Genomic DNA, 24,192 nt, shown 5'->3' with positions numbered 1-24,192 from the left:
AATCTTTTTTTTTTTTTCCACTTTTTCTAAGTTGAGTTAACTATGTCTTGAATTAGTCTCCAGAGACCGAAGGGTTCTGTTTGTTTTTAATAGAGGTGACTGAATACATTTTGGTTTATTTTACTGTTGGTAAATAGCTTTCTCACCAAAACGATAATTTTTGTCCTGCTCAAAATGTATATTTTTGTTTTGGTCAGAGGTTGACCAAAATGCCTTGTTCCAATTCTTTTCCCTTTTTGTCCAGAGAAAACAGCTCTAATGCTTTAGCATATCAGATATGAATGAAAACTATTCTTATGGAATTACAAGTTTCTGGCATTTTTGTGTTCATTAGGCAGCATCATGTTCATATTCTTTTTGTCAGTGTGTATTTCTACATAGCAACACACTATGAAAGAGAGAATGTTTTTTCTCCCCCCAAGCACCGGAAGCATGCATTGAGATTTCCAAGTTTATTTTTTTACTGAGAGCTAAGTAGTATGTGTTCGGTATCTGTAGCTGAAAATGCTGTTGAAACAGCCGGCTAGTATTTGTGATTATTTTACTGCTACCTTATGGTCAGGACATATTAAACTAACTGTGTCAAACTTTCCTCTTGCTTTCCCTTCTTCACCCAAAAGTTTTTCGAAGCTTTCTTCAATCATTCCTTCAATCATCAGACCAGGGGAAGTTCTGGACATTTGCAGAAAGTGCTGTGGAGTTTGGGGTTGTCTATTTTCAAACTCAGAGGTTGTTTGACTGAATCTCTAATTACGACAGCGAGAATCTTAACCCACAGATTTTTCTTTTGCCACCCCTTGCTAGGTAGCTACCGGTGGCCACTGTGCTTCGGACAGTTTTAGCAGATGAGCTTGGTAGTACTTCCCTCCCCATCACCTGCCATGGTGGACACCTCTCTGCAAGGTCTCCCAGGTTTAAAGCACTCGAATCCATCCCTTCGTTACCACGCAACCCTGAAAGCGCCTGAAGTAGCTAAGTCTCTGTGTGCTTCTGGAAGTCTGGAAAGCAGCTGGCTCTTAACTCATACAAAACTCCATCTAGGGTTATGTGGGAGCCTGCAGCATTTCTTGAAGGGTCTGAGAGATGTTTCTTGAAATGCCGAACGCAATCGGATGGTACCAGCTCTGGCTGAATTTGCCTTTTATGCAATAGCCGGGGACTAGAGACCGGGCTCTGAGATTGGGGGCTGCCTCTGAGACCCTCACTGAGAGAAGCTGAACCCGTCTCCCGTGTTTCAGCCTACCCGATTACCGCAGAGAGATGCTTTCTACTGCTGGAGTCACTGTTGGCATGAAACGATCACACTCTCTCTGCTGATTTAGGAGGGTTGAGGGCCACGCATGTGGCATCCTCATCCTGCGGGGCAGACAATGGGTTCCTGATAGGAAAACCCAGCTGCGTATTGCTGGCTCACGCTGCTACTTCTTGACTTGCCTGGTTGGGCAAGGGTATAATTCCCAGTGTATTTTCTTCTGAGCCCCAGCCAAGCCGGTGGGTACATGCTGACATAGAGCTGCTGCTTTGGTAACGGTGCTGCTGGTTGGAGCACGCTCTTCTTTTAGGCTTGTTGTACTCCCCAGTTTGTTAAATTATCCCCAAAATACCTTTATAGGATGTACTTCGACCGGGCGGGCAGGGTACTCCCAGGCTCCTGACTTGACCCCGGCTCTGACCGCGGGGACCCGTCAGGCGCCAAGGGCTCCCGCACCCTCCGCAGGGGGAGCGGGGCCGGTGCGGGCAGGCAGGGAGGGGGCGGGGGTCGCCGCCGCCGCCAGCCCCGGGCGGGGGACGATGTCCGACAGGGCGCGCTGGAGAGCGGCGCGGGGGCTGGCGGCTGCCGGGGGAGAAAGCGGGGCGCCGGGAGGGTGGGTGGGCAGCGGCGGCAGTGCCCGCAGCGGGACGTCCGTCTCCCCGCTCCGACTCGGCCGGTGCCCGCGGGTCGAGCCGGGGGCGGGGGGGGGGGGCGCGGGGCCGCCGCGGCGGAGCGCAGCCCCCGCAGCAGCCGGCTCTCCGGCCGGTGTTCCCCTCCCTCCCCGGGGCGGCCGGGGGGCGGGCGGCGGGGGCCGGGGCACCCCGCGGCCGGGGCGGGGTGGAAATTTCCCGGGGCCGTCCGCAGCGCGGCGGCGAGCGAGGGAGCGCGAGGGCTCGGCGGGAGGCGGAGGGAGGGAGGGCGGGGAGCGGCGGAGCATCGTCTGGCGGGGAAAGCGAGGGACCAAATGACTGTGAGGAAGGGCGGCAGCCGCCACCGCCGAGAGAGCAGCCGGCCGCGGCGCAGCGGCAGCAGCCCCGGCAGGAGACCCGACGCCCGCGGAGCCCGGCTCCCCCCCGGCCGGCTGGGCGGCGATGGCGGCGGGCGGCGGGCGGCTCGGCGGGGCTGAGGCGGGCCGGCCCCCCGCCCGCGGGCGCCGCATGGCGCGGGCCTGATGCCGGAGCGGGGCCCGGCGGCGCGGCGGCGCTGCGGGAGGAGGATGGCGGGGCTGGCGTGGAAGTGGCCGCGCACCCGCCTGCCCGTGGGGGCCAGCGCCCTGGGCGTCTTCGTCCTCTGCTGGCTCTACGTCTTCCCCGTCTACCGGCTGCCCGACGAGAAGGAGATCGTGCAGGGCGTGCTGCTGCAGCAGGGCAAGGCGTGGAGGAGGAACCAGACTGCGGTCGCCCTGTTCAGGTAGCGCCGTGCGCGGCCCAAGGGCAGCCGGGGACGGGCGGCCGGGCGAAGCAGCGGGCAGCCGGGCGGCGGGAGCCCCGCCGGGCGCCCTCTCCGCCCCGCCGAGCCCCAAACTTTATTTTCGCCTACCCGACCCTTTGGTTTCTTCCCAGCGGGCGAGGGGCAGGCAGGGCCCCGCTCGCCCGGCGAAACTTTTCGGGTCTGCGGGGAGGAGAAGGGGCTCGGCGCGGGGGACGGAGGCTTATTTCTCCTGGCAGGGAAATCAGCGCGTCTTGGATGCCTTTCCTAGCAGGGCTGAGGTTTCCGAGGCTGGCAGCGCTGCCTGCACAATAGGATGCTTCTCGCTTCCCGGAGAACGGCTGCCCCGGCAGCCCCTCTGGCTGCCGACAAAGGGGGGTCGGAGCCCCGCTTCGCCCCTCCGTTGTGACCGCGGGCGGGCTGCCAGCGGGAGCTTGTGGATCTCCCCGGGATGCTAAAGGGAAGGTTTGCGCCGGTGCTCGTTCCTGTCAGCATCCTCGCTCCGGGGGACGCTTGGGAAGCTCGGCGCTGGTCCTTGGCTCTCTGCAGTTCATTATAGAACCCACGTGAAAAGGCACTTTTTTCCTCTTCTGTGCTTTTAACGCGGCTGGGAAATGGCGATAACCCTTGGAGCTCTTTGCACCTTCGCCAGCTGCACAGGAGAGGGGGAATGTTGCAGTCAGGGTGCCACATCTGAGAGCGGCGGAGAACCGGGTCCCTGCAGCGGGGAGGGTTTTTCAAATGACCCTGACTTGAGAACCGGTGCAGCGGAGGTTTGCATCCCTTTGGAAATTTCTCACGTGTCTGTGGGTAAAATGCAGACAGTTGGAAGAGAGGCCGATTTCCCTCCTTTTCCCGGAGGGAAGCTGGGTTTTCTCCCTGTCCTTTAAACAGCAAATGAAAGATCAGGGTGAGTGGTAAGCAAACTGCCCACAAAAAGGCCCTCTTTCTTTAGTAAATGCTAGAATGAATCCAAATTCCAAAGGACTCCTTTTCCTTTTTTTTTTTTTAAATTTATTTTTAAAGTGGTGTACAGCTTTATTTGATGTGCTTCAATATTTTTTTGAACGCAACTCAACTTGCGTCTTGTCATGAACTGGAGCTGGCATGTGATCGCTTAATATCTTGTCTGCTGGAATAACAGAAACTTTACAGTTTTTCAAAAGCACTTTCTTCCTTTAGCCCCTGAGGCTTGCAGGAATATAAGCAATGAGAGGTGATGAGAAGACGTGTGTTAATATCATCTCATTGGGTAGGCCTGGAAGTAGCCCTCCCTTTCATAGAGGGCTAGCAATAAGGTACGGATGCAGGATCCTTTTCCTAAAACACTAATGTTAGAAACTAGGTTGATCTTCTCAGATACTAATTCGTCTTAATCCTGTTGTGCCACAGATTCCCATTTTTGGGGGTAGATGAATCCAGACTTTTAAAAAGTTACCCCGATAGGTGATGTAGGACAGAGTTTGATGTATTATTTTTCATGTTTGTGAGCCAAGTGTTGTTTGAAGGTTGATAACGCTGCTGCAGCTTCAGTTTGAAAAACAGGTTTTAGACCATTTCCACCACATGGTTTAGTAACAAAAACTCTGCGTGGCTCATCAACTATTCCACTTGCCCATATGTTTTTCCACTCCCTAAGCATAGTGATTATCTCAGAGATGCTGTTGAAGAGAGTCACTTGCAATAAAAGGAGCTATTGTTTCTTGTCTGTGTCTCTTGATGAGTTAGTTGGTGCAGCGCTAAATACAATGAGCTTTAAATCACTCTGCTTCAAAATGCAAAGTTTTTAAGAGGAAATGTACACTGGAGATATGTAGTGAGTATACCATAGTACTCAAATAACTGTGACATAAGAACTCTATTTTTGCTGAATAAATTTGCTTCTCTTAGCATTGATAGAAGGTTATGAAATTGAAGTCTGTCAGGTAAACTGCTGTGTATTGTGACGTGATTAACAGAAACAATGTCCCACAAACAATGTTTGCTGCGGTCCTGCCACCTCTGTGCAAGACCACTGTAAAAGCTCCAAGTTTCAGTTTCTGCTGGAAACTGCCTATGAATTCAAGTCTCGGTTTTAATTGGGAAGGAGGTATAGAGCTTCACAGAAATCTTGCGTGCGGACTTTGAAGTAATACAGCTTTCCGTAATAGCCTAATATGAAGTGGGTTATAATATATTATTAGTATATTATTATTCAAGAACAGCATTAATTGACTTTTTTCCCTAGCCCTCCTGCAACATTCTGGTTACCAATCAATTTTGGTTTTACTCAGTTTTGAAGAATAAATTTGAATTTGTCTGTGCTAAAAATCTATATAAGAAAGTGCAAACTTTCACACTGCTGCGTTGTGTAATACGGTGGCATTTGTGGCACTGTACGGGTGTTCGAATAGCCAGGTTCTTGCTGGACAAGAGAAGACATCTGGTGGTTTTCTGTCTTTCTCCTCCCATAAACTCACTGGACTTGTATTGTCGACGTAGATTATTGTCTCCGAGTGATTAACTTGATCAAAACATACTTTTCAAACCTCAGAAGTGCTATTCCCCCTTTGCCTTCTCTACCTGGATCAAAGACAACTTCAGAAAGTAACTCAGCAAGGTCAATGAAAACATCTGGGTTAATTTGGGTTGAACCCTGGCAGCCGAGTGCCAGTAACCCCTCAGTCTCCACTGCTCCTTCCTCCTCCTCTCTGTACAGCCAGAAACCTCATGTAAACCTCTGACCCACCTGCTCGTGCAAGAACCCAGACTGTCCTGGTGCTTGTGGAATGGTTTGCACGAGGGTTTGTGTTTGAGTATGTGTCGTGGTTTAGGCACTTAGGACAATATGGTTTCGCTGCAGAATCCATTTTCAAGTACAAATAACTGTGTAAATAGCGACGAGTTGCTGCATTTGAGGTGTGTGCTGCCTTACCGCGGCGGTGAGTCAGGACGGTTTGTGGGAGTAACAAAACGAGCAGGATCAAGCCTTTGCCGCCGGTGTGAGTCTGTGATTAAAGCGTGCTCAGCCTCGGCGCTGCGCACACGGCTTCCCTGAGTAATCCTGGCACGATGAGTGCGCTGCGACCCGCTGCCAGCAGCGCAGTGGGTGTCTGTGCAAGAGCTGCCTGGGTTCTTGGATGGAAGGACAGATCCTGAAAACCCCAAAGATACAATTGAGGTTATTGAAAGAGTTCTTGGTCCAAATCCTTTCCTCGACGGAACATAGCTTCCTTTAAAGCCCTCTAATTCTGGACATTTGGAGTGGAGCACAGCCTGCTAGCAAGCTGTCGCTAGTAGCATCCTTTAAATTTCAAGACGCTCGTGGCTGAGGGTAATCAAACTCTGCTGTGGAAACATCTCCTCTCTGACAAATGCTGAATTGTCTGTCAGTTAGATGGTAAACTGCTTGATCTTGAACTACAAAATGGTCAGAATAGGAACGAGACCGTCATTAGAGTCACTAATGGCTAACGTGTCTAATTTACCTACAATGTAACGGCTTGTCATCCTCTGAGGTGGTTAATGTTATTGCGCCCTAATTGTTTTTACGGGTCGCTTGGGGTTTTTTTAAGGGCCTGGTGCTGCTTGAATTATTTAGGCAAAAATGTTGTTAATTGCTCTTTGTTATTAGCGAAGTAAATGACATACAATAATATCTGTAGGATGATTTTATTTGAAATGATTGCTGTTGATTAAAGGCAGAGCCGGATCTTTTCACCTGCCTCACAAGCTCCATACAACCACAAATCCCAAGCGCTGTATGTGTGTAGCTGACAATTCTGCTTCATTTGTTGCCCAGGGTGCATCTCCTCTGAGGGGCGAGTACCCTTGTGGGGGGCAGAGGGCTTTTGTACTGTCAGGACTCCCAGCAAAAGGGATGGTGGTGGTTAGTGACTTAGAACCCCTAAAGGTTCTTCAGGAAGAGATGGGACAATCTCATCTGCAAGGCAACCGAAATGCTACCCTTGAGATCCAGATTGTGTTCTTGCTTCTGCCGCAGCAGTTTTGTGTGATGCTGAATGGCCACCCAGGGTTTATTCCAGAGGTGGCTTGGTTGGACTGGTGGCAGATGTCACCTGTGAACTGTTTGTGACCTGCCTCCAGTCCGAAGCATCTGCTACAACCTGGCTCTGCTCCCCAGTGCTGTCCCCTCTGTCTCTAGAGCCAAACTGACCACGCTTATCTTGCCAGGTGTCTTCTCTGCTCCCTTTTTGTCGGGTTTGGTCTCTTGTCCATTTTCCAGGGACAGAGAGGAGAAGCTCCTGGCCTGAAATCTCACAACAGGGTCAGTGGCTGATCTGGACAGGACATCCAGACATGGTGGACCCTGGTGTTTGCAGTGTAGATGTGGATAGACTGGGTGAAGCCTCTTCTTCCATTAGCTTCCATGAGCCTTTGCAAAAATAATGCTCTGTTGCCGCTACGTGCAGTGCCGGAGGGAGTCTTCCCGCTGTAACCTTCTCTGCCAGCTGCTCTCTGCCAGCTGTTAATGTCTGTACCTAGAGTGCAATCACAACAGGCGCCGAAGAACATCTCCTCGTGCAAATCATTTTTCATTCTAGATTGTGTTAACACACGACTAGAATTCCAGGTCACTTCCCCATCTGGGTAGAGACAAACGCTGTTGCCAAGTCAGCAAGAGTTTCTTTAGTTCAGATGGCTTTTTTTCTTCTCTTTTGATGTGAGCGTTCCGATTTACGCGAGTGTTGCAATCCTTACCAGGGTATTTCAAGGCAAATCTGAGATGAAACTTCATGTTACTCGGATGGACTAGATAAGAGATTTTCCCTGCTTAGATGACTTTATCAGAAACTGATTCCTGCTCCTTTCACTGAGACATGTGAAGAGTGGAGTTAGGATTAGAGCTGGGAGATGGTGGATTAGATTAGTTCTGCGTCCATGGCCTGTGAAGCCCTGCCCTGAAGCCATTGGATATGCTGCTCAAATGTTGTGCGTTGGCAGTGGCCAAATCCAGCTCATTTTGCTCTCCTGAGTAGGTTTCACTACTGCCTGGCTGTGTTTTTAACTCAGTTGTTAACATTTTGGATTACTTTTCTCGGTTGCATTTGTTGCATCGGTGGTAATTGAGTATTTGTAATTTCTAGTTTCTTGGTGTCTCCAGCTGAGATGGGAAGTTGTTTTGGTGAAGAGGTACGATTTGAAGAGCAGGCTAAAGGTGAGAGGAAAGAAATGTCCTTATTCCATGTTATTATTTGGAGGCTGTGATGCAGAAAGCAAACTGTAGAGAGATCTGGCTCCCTATCTTCAAGGTCTTTGGGTGTCTTTGGATACCTAAATTACATTAGAACGATGAGAATTAGTTATCTGAGTTAGCTCATGGTGTCTTTGAAGATGAGGGCTGTAGTGGCAAGATAGGAATTGACTTAAATTCCCGAGTTCCAGCTCATGATATCCTCCTTCCTTGCCCCTAAGTAGCATTTTCTTACAGACTTTGATTCCGCCTTGCTCATGAAACAGACAGTCAAGATCCCTGTTTCTAGCATCTGCTCTTGCAAAGTTTTGGTTTGCTGCTTTGCTTTGAATTTGTAAAAACTCCAGTGCTGCCAGCATTTATGGGAGGGTGTAGCCAACTCCCAGAGACTCTTTTCCTGTTAGTTGGAAGCATCTGACGGCCCAGAGCCAGGCACTGGGGAACAGGAGGAACAGAGGCTTCACTGGAATTTAGGTTACCCGACTGGGGCCCTGAAAGTCTGGTATGTACATGCACAGACACTGCTGGATGTATGTGTTTTTGCGTCTGTGCTTTCCCTTTTTCTGCCTTATACTGGATGGAATGGGCGCTGAATCATCCATACAATATAATAACCAGTGATTTATTCCTCTGCTTGTAATTTTCATCTTCAGAGCAGCCAAGAGTGTTGCTCCCATTTGATGTGTGTTGAACGACGTATATAAAAAGACCTGTTTTTGAGGCTGGTTCCTATCAGGTAAAGGCATGGAAAATGAATTGTCTTTCCCCCTTTAGAATTTATCCTCCCACAGTGAGGATGAACCTCACTGAACTGAGGAGGCTGTTTGGACTGCAGTCTTCTGTCATTCCAGTTTTCTAAGCACCAAAAAATACTTTCTTTTAAATCTTTGTATATATATTAATCTTCTATTTACTGCATGTGGTTCCCAAAACGCAAGAAAGTTACTCCTAATGTTGAATCATTTTAACATAGCTGCATGCAGTTAAATTCATATTGAAGCACATTAATCTATGTTACGTAGTATTTGCAAACCTCAGTGGAGATTTCAGGTTTTGTCGTGTCACAATTTTGCATATGGAAGACCAGAGACAAAATCTTCTCCCAGGTCTCAGAATCTGAGCTGATGAGATAAACAGAAGGTGGGGTGGGACATGGCACTGATAAATTGCTTAACCGTAGCTAAGGCTTTGTAAAGTAATTATTATGGAAGCTCTGAGCTTCATGAAGAAGCTGTGCCTGTTGCCTTGACCTTAGCAGTATTTGAAATTTTTAACAAGGTGAAAAACTCTCTCGCTGTGGAGAGCAACATCCTGGCTTTAACCAGGATTCTGGAGGTCACTTTTCCACTGCTCAGTTCAGGAAAAAGGTGAAGGCTGTGAAATTAGATTGTTATAAAACATTTTCTGGCCAGGAGAGTGGTGGTTTTTTTTTTTTTGTTGTTGTTGTATTAAATCAACAGGTTGAACTATTTCAACTTCTATTCCATTTGCCTGGAAAATGCCCTCCTGAATTCCTTGGTTTAGAGATTCTCTTTTCAAGGGGGGGTGTGGCTACAATGAGGCTTTTAAAGCTGCTGCAAACAGCTGAATAGAAATGGTTAACTTTTTTGTCTTCCATGTTTGCTGTCAGCATCATTTTGTTTCCTGAACAACCATTTTGTTTACTTTTTTTTTTTTTTTCTCTCCACCTCTTCCTCAGTCTGTTCCCATTCTTAAGCCGCTTGATGTCCTCCTCAGCTTTCAGGGGACCCCCAGACTCTTTGCATGGCTCCTTTTGTGATTATCCCATCAGCATCCATAGCAGTGACGAAAGAACTCGTGTGAAATTATTTACTCCTTTATCTCCCTCCCCTACTGAGTTGCCAGTCACCTTCTTCAGAGTCCTGCAGCTCCCACTGATGCTCGGAGCATCTGTCGTTTTCCGTCCTTGACGTGCCAATTGTTGGCTATCAGGCTTTCCAGGTAAACGGCAGGCTTTGCCTTAATGTAGTAGCAAGAGAAAGTCTCTGCTGACCAGGTCTCCTCTGCTCTGAGGATGCACAGCCAGCTTTAATTTAAAAGCTGCTATATAGCTCGCTTATATTTCAAGGAGCGCTAGGAAAACAGATGAGCTCTTTTGCTTGCTTTCCTGTGGGAAAACTTGCTCTGCCTATTTCTGGAATGCCTGGAGTGGCCATCGCTGTAACGGAGGAGTTATGGCTTTGTGTTTCCTGTCAAAGATGAAAGACAAACAAACAAAACACATTTCCCCCCTGCCCCCAGTGAAGAGATTTTGATGTTTTCCTCTGTACTCTGTCTTGGCCAAACGTCAGCTCTGGTGATGCTATTTCGTCTGCCGCAATGTTTGGAATATCTGTTGTATACGATGTTCCGCTTGCGCTGTCGGTCCCGCAGTACGATATGTCCCAGTGCAGGGCGATGACGTATCTACTGCTATAGCTACCACTCAGAAGTGCCACGAGAGTTGAGAACCAGCCCAAAAAGCACTCAGGTATGCACCGAGGGGTTGGTGCTGAATCCAAGGCCTTCCGATGCCTGCCTCTCTCAGTGGAAGTCGGTGAGACTTAGGCTTAATGTCAAATGGGATGAAGACTCTGAAGCTACCCAGCTATGTCTGAATCTTTTTACTTTTGACTGTCAGGGGAGACTTGATTCTGGTTCCCCAGGTACTTTTATACAGCAAAGGAAACAGAGTTATAAAGGAAGTTAGGGAAGTGGTGTCTCCATGACATGGTTATCACTAACTGAACTTCAGGTCTAGGTCACCACTGAAGTCAGTAGGGAGTCCTGTGAGTAATTACCAGTCTGTACAGAAATTATTTATACTGTGCCACAAGCTTTCAAAGGGACATTCCGTGCTCTGAAAGCTTTTCAGTAAAAGTGTGTAGTGAGAGTTATCCCAGCTATGCAGATTAGGAATTTTGATTAATGAAGTGGGTTTTCCCTCTGTTGGTATGATTTTTAATGTGAAGAAATACCTGGGCTATTTGCTAGTGTCAGGCCACCTGAACATTCGCTGGAAAAATCCAGATACTTGTGCTGAGGGTTTGCTGGGTACTGGTCCTTCTTGCTACTGGTACCTGGAGGTACCAGCTTACTACTTGTAAAGTGCATGATGCTTTTGTGTAAATTTTTTCTCTTCTTTCCTTGGCTTCCACTGAAGCATTAATCTATTTAAAAGAGAATAGAACAGATCTTTATTCCATATATAGTATTCACTTGAGAAATGAATCCCTGTTTCTGGATAGTAACTTACAGTTTTATGTCCTTTTCTCTGATGAGTTGCAATGCTTGCATGGTCTTGTTTTTTCTAAATGTTGACAAACTTTTAAGTACTGGTGGGTAAATATTTTCATTACGTTTCACACTCTTACATTTGTCGCAAATCCTCACCAGTATTTAAATGATGGTGTGTTACCATCTGTAATAGGTGGTTTGCTCTGTCTGGCTCAGTATTTAAAAGCATGCATGTGGAGTCAGACACGTGCCTTTGTGCACAGGATTAACCAGAGCCCAAGGTTAATAAAGAAGCCAGAGAATGAATCTTCAGCTACTGATGAAATTGAGATCGTCTACTTTTGACCACGCTTTTTATTTATTCTCCGCGCTAAGTCACTGCTTACTTTAACTGTTTCCCTTCTCCTTTGGCTGTTTTTCTTTGTTCCCTGTTCTCTCCATTTATCTTATCTCCTATCAAAGTCCCATCTGGGGAGAGAAAACACAGCCCTGTAGAGCTTGCGTGCTGTTGGCTGCCATCGCCCTGCTCAGCTGCCTGCTATGTGCGTTTTCCTTCCCTCCAGACCCGTGTCGAGTGTTGGGTGTCTGTCACATCTCATTTACTGGTCAGCACCGCATCCCTCCGCCTCGTGCCATCACCTCACTTGGCTGGCAGCCCCCACGCTGCGGGGTTCCCCAGCGCCTCGGGGGGTGCCTGTGCTTTGGCCCCGCAGCGTTGCCCAATGTGCAACGTCTGTGTCTCAGACCCACTCACCCCACAGCACAGGGATCTTTTGGACACCAACACGCTGGCCCCGTGTCATCCAAAGATGCTCCTCCAGACTTGTGCTGCCGTCGTAGGAGTCAGAAGGTGAAATGTTATTTGGTGAGTAGCAACTTGGAGCACAGTAAGAGCTGCTTGTATGGAATGAGAGGATATTGGGTGTCCTGGTTTTGGCTGGGACAGAATTAGGTTTTTCTTTTTAGCACCTGGAAGAGCTCTGTGTTTTGAATTTAGTCTGGGATTCGCTATGAGAAGAATGCTGACAGCGCACTGATGTTTATAGTTGGCACTGAGACCTCAAGGGCCTTTCAGCTTCCTGTGTTCTTGCCAATGTGCAGGGGCACAACAGGCTGGCGGGGAGCATGGCTGGGACAGAGGGTCCACAACTTCCCTTGTGATTTGAACTTAGACTCAGGATTGAGGGCTAAACTAGCTGATGAAATATTCCAGATCATGCAGCGTCATGCCCAGTATATAGATGAGGATAGACCGGGAAGTTTGGAACTCCAGCTCTTATGAGGTCTTTCTTGGACTCACAGTCTCTGGGAGTTCTCACTCTCTCTCCCTGTCTTTTTGGGCCTCTCACTGGTCTGGGATTGTGGTGCCGCAACTTATCTGTTTTGGGATCATTTGCCGGGATGGGACGGGTGTTGATCACCAGGTGGTGAGCAATTATGCAACACTTGTTTGTATACGTTGTTTGTATATATTATAATGTATATATTCATATAATATTATCGTTACTTTTAATTTTATATGATTATCATTATTAGATTGTTCTTATCTCAACCCACGAGTCTCCTTTCCTTTTCCTCTTTAATTCTCTTCCCCATTCCCCAGGGGTGGAGGAGGGTGGGTGAGCAGCTATGTGGTGTTTAGTTGCTGGCTGGGCTAAACCACAATATTAAGACGTGAAGAAAGGTCAAGAGGCAAAGAAGAAAAAGGAGGTATGAGGCTAGTTGGGGAGTCGAACATGAGTATTTGTTACTCTTTCTTCTTGAAGCATCTTTTCAGTTGGTCTTCATGTTCTGTCCTGATGGACCTGACCCGTGGGTGTGTTGAGTCTCTGGGTCATGTGAAAGCTTGGAGGGAGCAAGAAGGCTGGAAGCCCCAAGAAAGGTGGGAGCTGTAAGATCTGTGGGCTCTGTCACTAGACTGCAGCAGTGAGTGCTGCAGTAGACATCCCTGAGTAGGTGCAAGTGCAACGTTTAGATTCCAATCTTTGGGTTACTCTTGCTTTTTTAGGGATGATTTTACTGTCCATCCACTCAGGCAACAGTAGGTTCTTATTTGTCTGAGCAAGGTTCAGCCTCTTTGCAGTTGCCCGCATTGTGCCATTTTCTACTTAATGGCAATGGAAAAGGCATGGGAATAAATCCATGTAGGGTATGGCCATAATACGGAGTAGAAAGGAGATGCAGTATTCATGGGGCAGCAGTGGAGGAGTGCTGTTGGATCAGATGAGAATGGGAACGATGGGGAGAAGTTTGATGGATACGCTGAGGATAGCTGTTTCTGGAGTATGTGAGTGGATGATGAGGATGCATGGAATTCGTGCTAAAGCTTGAATAAGCCTGCATGGGCAAATACAGATTGCATCAGTGGAAAGCTGTGTGTTTCTGTTTGATCCAGGTGTTTCTGCAGAGCAACAATGTTTCCAGAAAAGTCAGAGCAAAGAAAGTTTTAAAAGGGAAACGAACAAATAGGGAGAATCTTCAGTGAAAGTAAATCGTGGCTTGGGCAGGAAAAAGAGGGGAAAAGTGCTTTTCTAGCAAGGAGGGAAAAAGAACTGTGCAGAAGTATCTGTGAGGTGTGCAGGAAGGTCCTGGGCCGTGCTGGTGCAGTTGGTTGCAACCTAGTTTGAGTGAAGAATACCTTTGAAAGAAATACATGCTGGATTTATTTTTCATTTGCTTTTTACTAGACCTCGGTAGTTTCTATGATATTAATTAGGAAATATTGATGGGATGAGAAATTACGCATACACTATCTACTTACATCTGCCTGCGTACGCCTGTCCTGCGCTTCAGAAGAGTTATCTGTAAACCAGGTGACTCACCTGTAAGTTCTGAGAAAATCTATACTTCAGCCACAACCATTCCTTGGTTACGTGGAGAGGAGCTTAAAATTATCACTGTGAAGGTCTTGATTCATTCAGAGACTTTTTGCCAAGGGCCATGACCCTGACTTTTTTCAGGCTCCAGAGCTCTGAGGCTCAGCAGTCCAGGGAAAGTCCACCTGCAAAATTTCAGCTGGCTTGGTGACGGTTACTCCTCTCCCAGAGCAAAGCAGGAACAGATGCTGAAGATGCTGAACCGTGTATGCTTCCAGTTAGGGGCAGTTAATATGACTTTGGGAATGCTACAGAGTCTGCTGTTGCCAACCCTTGTAATAGTCGTGCCAGCTCCTGCTATCAAGTGAATGTGTGGTAGTCTTGATTTCATGGAATGGAAACAAAGAAGGAATTTTTTGGTCCTCATAGCTAAAGTGAGGGGCTTGAAAACATGAATGGAGCTTACGCCCTAAAGGGCAAATAAAAATCACCATTTGGCTAAATAGGGATAGTGTGAGCCACACTATCCATTGTATTCCTAGGCTTCATTGTATGGGCACACCACATATTCACAGTAGGAATAGACGTAGACACTCGAGCGTACTTCACATCCGCTACCATAATCATCGCTATTCCCACCGGTATCGAAGTATTCAGCTGCCTAGCCACACTACACGGAGGGACTGTTAAATGGGACCCACCAATACTATGAGCCCTAGGTTTCATCTTCCTCTTTACTATCTTAGCAAACTCCTCACTACATATCGCCCTACACAACTCATACTATGTAGTTGCCCACTTCCATTATGTCCTCTCAATAGGAGCCGTCTTTGCCATTCTAGCAGGATTCACCCATTGATTCCCATTATTTACAGGATCCACCTTATACCCCGCATGAGCTAAAGCCCACTTTGGAGTAATATTCACAGGTGTAAACCTAACCTTCTTCCCACAACATTTCCTAGGCCTTGCTGGTATACCTCAATGATACTCTGACTACCCGGACACCTACATCCTATGAAACACCATATCATCTATCGGCTCTCTAATCTCAATAACAGCCGTAATCATACTAATATTCATCATCTGAGAAGCTCTTACATCAAAACAAAAAGTCTTACAACCAGAACTAACTGCCACCAACATCGAATGAATCCGCACCTGCCCACCCCTGTATCACACATTCGAAGAACCAGCCTTTGTCCAAATCCAAGAAAGGAAGGAATCGAACCCTCATATGCTGGTTTCAAGCCAACAGTTGAGTGAGTTGTTGTTTTTCAGATGCCTAATTTCTGTGCCTTAATCATAATTTTTGGGGCCTGACTCATGAATTTTAAATGCTAGGGATTGCTATAGTGAGAATTACATATCAGTCTATAATTAGATTTATTTTTTTTAACTAAGGAAGCTCCAACAGTGAAGGGAATAGGAGAAACAAACCCAATCTGGGCACTCCTTTATAGGTCATGTTATTAATTGAACATTTTGTCTTGGCATCTAGCAAGCATCTAGCACAAACACACTTGCTGAGCCTTATGGACAAATGCTGAACATCTCTAGGGTTTAGTATGCCCAGTTGGATAAAGCAGTAAAAATGCACGTGAGTTATTTATTCTTTCTATCCCACTCCAGTCATTGTCTTTAAATGTTTAAGCATATCCAGAATGGAATGGCAGAGTGTGAAACTTGAGCTAGCTGATCCAAAAATGGTAACGACAACAAAAAAGTAAACCTATCATTAGAGAAATCATGTGTTTTGATAGTTCTGTTTAGACAACAGAACAAGTGAAAACACTTATCTAGTGTAGTTCAGTAAATGCTAATGGGTCCAGTATGTGATAACATGTTTATTTTTGCCTTGGGTCTTTGATGAGTGAACATAGTGTTTAGTTTCATTTTGTTTTAAAAAATCTGTTTTGTGTTTCACTTGTCAAACAGGCCATTGCTAGTGAAAGTCCTGTACTAAGAAGGTCAAATTTGTTGTTCTCCTCCACCTAATCTGTGGAAAAATGTCTTGGCTGGCCTGAGTAATTACACTGTCAGTCCTGAGAAGTAAGTTGTTTCCACTCATGACATGACTCCAGTCTACAGATAGTTCTTAAACAGTTTGGTAACTGCTAAGAACAGATGAGCTTTCAACAAGTTTAATAAATAAATAGCTGGGCTTTGTCATTTCATTATCACCTTTTTGGGTCTAAAGTGAACGGGTTGAATGTTTCAGGGATGAAAATCTCCAAAAACACATGGGCTCTGGATTAGGCATTGAGCACATGAACGTGATTTAAAAGTATTTTAAAACCAACTTTCAAGCAATATTCCTCTCTTAAGATGCCTCGTTGAAGGACTAAGTAGGTTGAATGATTTATTTAATGAATTTTTACTTTTATCCTCATACTTAGCAGTTTTCTTTCATTAATGGGTTGAAGGTTTGTTTAGGGTATTTGCTCTTTTTATCAGCACCTTTAAAGTATCAATAAATAGAAGTATCAAAAAGACCATAAAAGTTAAGAAAGTTGATTCACAATGAAAAGTACTTTGGATACTTTGGGCTTATCCTTCCCCTGAGGAAGCTGCTAAGCCTCCTCTGACAAGAGAACTAACTAATGCCCCTTTCTTTGTTTGTCAAAGTTTGTATGACGTTGAGCATCTCAATGGCAGACCTGCACTGGTCCACTCGTCCAGTTATTTTAAACTGAAGCAGGTCATGGAGACTCAGCTCAAAGTTATTCTCTACAGCCAGCGTTACTCTAATGTCCTCTCTGCTTACCAGAGCCTCTGAACACCACTGTCTGATGCCGTTTTAGCAGCTGGAGGGACGCATTGCTGTCCTGTGCCACAATATCTGGACCCTGCCAGTATTAGCAAGGGAAGGAAACCTTGCAACTTGCTGATGGGGAGCTATGCTTGGGGCTTTTTGCTTCTTTTCACTCGTCAGGCCCTCGTGTCCCTGCCTGGAGGCCAGATGGTGGCTGTGGATGCTGTCCCTCGGGACCCTGCTCGCAGGTGACATTGCAGGCATGCTGGCTCAAGAATAACTCGTGCCCTGGTGTTTTTGAAGCTGATTACCTTAATGCTTTGGATCTACTCCAAAACTACCTCAGTTGTCACCGTCATCTCTTCTCACTTAAAGTAAGTTGTTCTATAGATAGCAGTGCTAATTAGGCTCTGTTTGTGTCCCAGTTCCCTCAACTCCTTTTGTCCCCCGTGTCACGATGGTGGAGCGAGAGGTGGTGGGTGCTGATTGGGCTGCTCTCCAGCAGAGTGCACGACTCTGCCAGCACGGGGCTCAGAAATTTGGGTCTCCATTCTACCCAAGTTTTCACAAAACTTGTAGGATCTCAATTGTATTTGATATTTTCCCTCTTCCCTGTTCACACGTTGCTGAAGTTAACCAACAAACCCAGAAGTCTGCGAGGTGGACAGGACGGGTACGTCAGCCAGTGACTTCAGTTGAACTTTGTTTGCCATGCCTGTTTAAAATACATCCTCTTCTCCCAGGTGCCCTCAGGATTGCTTGCTGGCTGCCAGTGCCCTGCCTCTGTGGCTTCTTCAGCCTTTCCGGGCCAGCCCAGCCCCTGCTTCATAGAATCATAGAATCATAGAATGGTTAGGGCTGGAAGGGACCTTCAAAGGTCATCTAGTCCAACCCCCCTGCAAGGAACAGGGATATCTCCAACTAGATCAGGTTGCTCAGGGCCTTGTCCAACCTGGCCTTGAACGTCTCCAGGGATGGAGCATCCACCACCTCTCTGGGCAACCTGTTCCAGTGTTCTACAACTCTCATAGTAAAAAATTTTTCCTAATATCCAACCTGAACCTACCTCCCTCTATTTTAAAACCATTACCCCTTGTCCTATCATAACTGGCCCTCCTGAACAGCCTCTCCCCATCTTTCCTGTAGGCCCCCTTGAGGTACTGGAAGACCGCTATAAGGTCACCCCGGAGCCTCCTCTTCTCCAGGCTGAACAGCCCCAACTCTTTCAGCCTGTCCTCATAGGAAAGGTGCTCCAGCCCTCTTATCATCTTCGTGGCCCTCCTCTGGACCCTCTCCAACTGGTCCATGTCCTTCTTATGTTGGGGACTCCAGAACCGGACGCAGTACTCCAAGTGAGGTCTCACGAGGGCAGAGTAGAGGGGGAGAATCACCTCCCTCGACCTGCTGGCCACGCTCCTCTTGATGCAGCCCAGGACGCGGTTGGCCTTCTGGGCCGCAAGAGCACATTGCCGGCTCATATTGAGCTTCTCGTCCACCAGTACTCCCAAGTCCTTCTCCTCAGGGCTGCTCTCGATCCAATCACCACCCAGTCTGTATTTATGCCTGGGATTGCCACGACCCAGATGTAGGACCTTGCATTTGGCCTGGTTAAACTTCATGAGGTTGGTACGGGCCCACCTCTCCAGCCTGTCAAGGTCCCTCTGGATGGCATCCCTCCCTTCCAGCGTGTCGACGGCACCACACAGCTTGGTGTCATCGGCGAACTTGCTGAGGGTGCACTCCATGCCACTGTCCACGTCACCGACAAAGATGTTGAAGAGGGCCGGGCCCAACACGGACCCCTGAGGGACGCCACTTGTGACCGGTCTCCACTTGGACATTGAGCCGTTGACCACTACTCTCTGAGTGCGGCCATTGAGCCAATTCCTTATCCACCGAGTGGTCCATCCATCAAACCCATGACTCTCTAGTTTAGAGAGAAGAATGTCGTGCGGGACAGTGTCAAAAGCTTTGCACAAGTCCAGGTAGATGACATCCATTGGTCGACCCTTGTCCACCGATGCTGTCACCCCATCGTAAAGGCCACCAAGTTGGTCAGGCACGATCTGCCTTTGGTGAAGCCATGTTGGCTGTCACCCACCACCTCCTTGCTCTCCATGTGCCTTAGCATGGTTCCCAGGAGAATCTGCTCCATGACCTTGCCAGGCACAGAGGTGAGGCTGACCGGTCTGTAGTTGCCCGGGTCCTCCTTGTTCCCCTTTTTAAAAATGGGGGTTATGTTCCCTCTCTTCCAGTCATCGGGGACCTCGCCAGACCGCCACGACTTCTCGAATACAATAGCCAGTGGCTTGGCAACTTCATCCGCCAGTTCCTTCAGGACCCGCGGATGGATCTCATCAGGTCCCATGGACTTGTGCACCTTCAAGTTCCTCAGATGTTCTCGAACCTGCTCTTCAAGTACAGTGGGCGGTGGTTCATCCTCACAGTCCCTGCTAGTTCTTTCCACAGCTTGGGTGGTAAGACAAGAGGCTTTACCATTGAAGACTGAGGCAAAAAATTCATTGAGTACCTCAGCCTTCTCTATGTCCCGGGTAACCAGAGCACCAGTATCCTTCCGGAGGGGGCCTACATTCTCTTTGGACTTCCTTTTGTCCCCTACATACCTATAGAAGCATTTCTTGTTGCTTTTTATATCCCTTGCCAAATTCAATTCCTTCAGGGCTTTAGCCTTCCTCACTTGATCCCTGGTCACTCTTACAGCTTCTCTGTATTCCTCCCAGGCTATCTGTCTCCGCTTCCACCCTCTGTAGGCTAACCTCTTCATTTTCAGTTGGTCCAGGAGCTCCTTGCTCATCCACGCCGGCCTCCTGGTCTTTTTGCCCGACTTGTTCTTCGTCGGGATGCACCTCTGCTGAGCTTGGAGAAGGTGCTCCTTGAATGTGGACCAACTTTCCTGGGCCCCTTGTCCCTCCAGGGCCACCTCCCACGGTACTTTGCCCATCAGGTGCTTCAAGAGGCCGAAGTCCGCAGAGAGTAAAAAAGCAGAGAGTAAAGAAACATTTATGTGAAGCAGTGTAGCAGAGAAAGAAAGACTGTGGTTAGGAAATTTGAGAACAAATATGTGGATAAATCAGAAGAGCAATCAATTAAGAATGAAACATTCAGTGAAGTGGACAATTTAAGAACAGCTCAGTTAGTTAGGCAACATAACCCACGGAGGTAACAATTAATTAAACCAACATGGGTTAAAATATGATCTCAGTTAAGAAGACCAAGTATCAGATGGAAGCAGATTGCTCGAGTAAATTGAGGGTCCAGTTTCAATGGCCCATGTGAGGTATAAGAGAGGCTATGGAAGTGTAATAGGAGAGGACATTTTCATGCCACAATATAGGAGAAATGGGAATAATTTTGCTCTAGAGATGACTGTTAAAGTGGTGAAAATTGGAAGTAGAGTGCTGAAATATGTGGAGTACAGCCCACTCACTGCAGCTATCTCTAGTACCTGTCCTACTTAAGAGCTGTGGTAGGAAAAATGTCCATATGGTTAGCAATAAGACAGGAAAACAACATTTGTTGCTCTGTTTTTTTCATTCTGTGATTGCATGTTGCCAACTAGACAATCCACAGACTTGGCATCTAGTGAACTTTATGTTTGCTGAGGTTTAGACTATCCTCTGAGACACCAGCAGCTCATGCTTAGGGATGATGGATTACAATGGGTGATTCTTTGACTTCTCATATCTAAAACTGGGGTTGGTTACTACGGTTTTGAGGTGAGACTTTAAAACAAAGGCACTCTTTGTTTTCTCTGGATGCCACTCGTAGCATTTCTGCTGAAATGACTTCTCACTTAGTGTTCTGGTAGGGTTGTACACATGGTTGGCATTAAATTGATGCATTGATAATGTGTATTTAGAAAGAGGGACTCAAAACTGCACTGTACCCAGGATAATCACCTGTTCCAGAATTCCTTGGCCGTCCGCATTCAGCCTGTTTTGGTTCAAACTGTGAAACAGCTCTGAGAAGGTGAGGGATTTGTGGGGGCAGACATGGAGCTTCTATGCTTCTGATTGGCACCTTCTCCAGACTGATCTCACTGGCCAAGAGGCAGAGTGGAAAGCGGTGAAATTCTGTGTCTCAGGTGTCTTCTCTCTATTGTTTTGCAACATTTTCATCCTCTAGCTTCTGCCCCAAATATATCTGCTTTCCAGTGGCTGTGGAAATACACCCTTTGGGGATCTGCAGGGCAGATTTGTGAGAAGTGTGCAGCATAAATTGACTGATAACAGACTTTTGTTACGGTGCATAAGAACGCAGAAAGGTCTTTAGTAGGACAGGCTACTGGATCAGGTCCATTTAGTTCGGTTTCCTATCTCTGTCAAGGGCTGGCACTAAATATTGCAGAGAAAGTCATACAATAGATAGGGATATGTAGTATAATCTCCCAAATAAATCAGTGTCTCAGATTCTTATAGCTATGGGGCTTACTCTTCAGTAACTTAGTTTAATATCTCATTGAAATTTACTGTTGTTAATTATAACGACCTTTCATTTTCTTGGTGCATACATAAACAATCAATCCCTTTTTAACCTTCATTATGCTTAATTTAGGAAACTCAAGGGTTCTCAGATTGGCTAGTTCTTCAATATATAGGTCCCATTCTTAGACTGCTGCTCAATCACTTTAAAAAATATATTTTCTTTTCAGCTGATGTACTCTTTTTGTACTATTTTGCTTATTTATCTGGTTTATTTTTAGATCATAACGTTGTACCAGAAAACAAAATGTCATCATACTGTTGAAAACTAAATAGCTCATCTTCAGCCCTGTAGTAAACAGTTTAATTAACCGTGGAAACTGAATTATTGCTCTTTAAAATTGTTCAGTTATTACTTCTGAAATACGATTCTTCTTTCTAAATAATTAACTGCTTGAATTTCTTGAGATAAGTAGCATAGACCAGCTGAAGGGCATTCCTGTGGTTAAATATAGCTCTATAACTTGTCATGCGTTCTTGAGCTGCAAGGTGAATTTCCACGACGAGTTTGAGACCTAAAAAGCTGGCAATTGGACTGCCCAGTTGCTGGATGCTCTCAAATGCTGTGTGAATTATCTTTTTTTCTGATTTCGGGCCTGGGAGCTCTGAATGCAACGAAAGGCTCGGTCAAAAGCGTTCCTAAAAAAGCAAACATGGGTTAACCTTCACGCAGGACACGTCCCGTGGTGAGAACATGAAAGCCTTCTCACACTGTTCATGGAGACTGACATTTGTCTGCCGGACAGGACGTGTTTCTCATGATCACTCAGTAGCAGGAAGAAAAACCACAAACCCAGTGTCTGTTTTGGAGTCTGTTGTCGGTTCATCCTAAAATCCATCCAGCGCTGCCCTGGCGAGCTGGGGAGACAGGGGTCAGAAAGAGAGTGTGTCCTGGGTGACCGTCTCTTTGGGCCAGGGACTGCCTGTGCTCCGTGTCTCTGCTGTGGGACCCTTGGTTTTTGACATGTGGTTTCCACAATATTCATAAGTGATTATGAGCTACTTCCAGCCCAAACTGCTGAGTTCAAGATCAATCAGTACATTATACAATCTGCTACTCCCCTTCCTCTCTCCTCTCAGGATCTTCAATGCTGCTGTTTCATGGGCCAAGGTTTCCATTGATCGTCACATCCCCAACCACTGCTTCCTTGTTAGTGAATAGGAAATCCAGCTGTAAGTTGACCCATCAATACCTGTATCAAAAATTATCCCTGACACACCCCAGAAATCTCCCAGCTTGCTTACATCACTCTATGTTGCCCTTCCTGTAGATGTCAGGGAGATATAAGTCTCTTAGTGGACCCATAGTTTGTGATCCAGAGGCTTCCTCGAGTTGTTTAGAGGAGGTTTCTGTCACCAGCACTGTGCCTCACTCTCCTGGAACTGACAACGTGGACTCCTGGGTAAAAGTAAACTCAGGTTACTCATCTGTTTGTAGGAGAAACGGGGAATTGCTCAAGACCAGCTGTAGCTGGAGGTGAAGCAACAGAGTGTGAGAGGCAGACGGTGGATGGGAAACAAGGAGATGGTTCCTCCCTTGAGCAGAAGGGTGATACTTGACACAGAGTAAAGGGTGTCTCTGCTGTCTTGAAGTAGTTTGTTCCCCGTGACGATTACCTAGCGTGAGATGAAGGTAGAAGGTCCGAGAAGATGCACTATGCTTCAGCTTGCTGCCTGTTTGCTATGGAGGAGGGCCCTGGTTGTTGGAGCTCCAGCTGTGCAGGGCTTGCAGAATTCTTCAGGAGCCGTACAGCTCCTCTTCCCCTTTCCTGTTGAGTGGGATCGCTTGGACACGCTTGCCTGAGAGACTTTTCATGGCTGTGAATTTTATGTCTTGTTCATAACTGCTGGTTTATGAATTCCCCTTTCAGCTCTTTTCAGAACCTAGTTCCAGTATTTTTTATTATTTAGATTTCTTTGGATTATGGGTAGTCTGTGAAAACTGGAGCGCGACAGCTAATTAAATGTGGGATTTCAACAGTCCTTCAAGCAAAAATAGTTTCCTGTGATACGTGTGGCTGTATATGTCAAACACTCCAGGTTTCGCTTTTATTTAGAATTTCATAATGTTGCACTATATATAATTCTTGCAGGCATTACAAGGCAGCGTGTTTTGCGTCGCGGTAGTACTCCAGGCAGCTATTTAAACAGCAACAGCTCACCTGTTTGCTGCCTTAACTCCAACGGATCCTGTAACTGGGTTTTTGGGAATAAAGAAGTCTGAGAAGGATGGAAAACTCTCGACCAGCGGAGCAGAAAGAGGAGGGAAAGTAAAACGCCAGACTTGAATTCTGACAGGAACATTTCCAGTAGCTGTAGCGAAGCTGTTTTGCAGGACTGGAGCCCTCGGGTTTCCCAAAACCGCCCGCTCGGCATGCGTGCCGGCGCACAGGAGGTGTGATTGCATAGCTGGGGGCAGATGGCCGGGGCCGGAGAGGTAAATGAGAAATAAACATCTCGGCAAAGTTGGGTAGGAGTCATAGCACGTAGTAATCTTTGCAGTTTTGTGTTTGACAGGCTTTTAGGAATTCTTCTCTCGCGTTTAGTGTTAACTTAAAGGCCACCAGATTAGGCGGAGGGGTGCAGTTGGATACATTGCTTTTTTTTTTCCAGAACTTCAAGCCTAAAAGAACTTAGTACATAAATCATGTTTAACCCCAGGGAAGCTGTTTGATTGCTCTGAGTAATGGGGTTTGTGCATTCCTGACTTATTCCCAGCAGCACAGAGCATAGCGCAGCAAACTAGTTAGAGTAGTGTAGACTTGAATATGGTTCCTCTCTCCTCCTCACCTCTTCTTTTTCACTGCCAAGTAACTGCCTGGTTTCTGCTTCTACTGCTTTTTCTATGCCTGTTTAGACAACCTCCCTATCCCCAAGCCCCTAAAACCAAACCCAAACCACTAAACATTGTGTTGTGTTCTGAAGCTCCGTGCTTGCAGTGAGTGCTTCCAAATATTGGTTGTTTAACGTTAACGGCAAAATAGCGTGCAATGAGTTGGAAGCTGGAG

General features: G+C 46.8%; 1 protein-coding gene across 1 annotated transcript in view; it reads left to right on the top strand.

The window, feature by feature from the left end:
- The first annotated feature begins 2,423 nt into the window (after positions 1 to 2,423).
- ST8SIA1 (ST8 alpha-N-acetyl-neuraminide alpha-2,8-sialyltransferase 1) overlaps positions 2,424 to 24,192 on the top strand; it is a 141,066-nt gene continuing 119,297 nt past the window's right edge. The window contains exon 1 of the mRNA XM_086610558.1: positions 2,424 to 2,662. Within this exon, the coding sequence (XP_086466684.1) occupies positions 2,424 to 2,662 (239 nt within the window). The remainder of the gene's footprint in view (positions 2,663 to 24,192) is intronic.

The sequence above is a fragment of the Tauraco erythrolophus genome, chromosome 4 (assembly GCF_009769465.1).
Source record: "Tauraco erythrolophus isolate bTauEry1 chromosome 4, bTauEry1.pri, whole genome shotgun sequence".
In the NCBI taxonomy this organism is placed as follows: Eukaryota; Metazoa; Chordata; class Aves; order Musophagiformes; family Musophagidae; genus Tauraco; species Tauraco erythrolophus.
The sequence above is the reverse complement of the archived record's forward strand: the minus strand, read 5'-3'. Positions and strand labels throughout refer to the sequence as shown.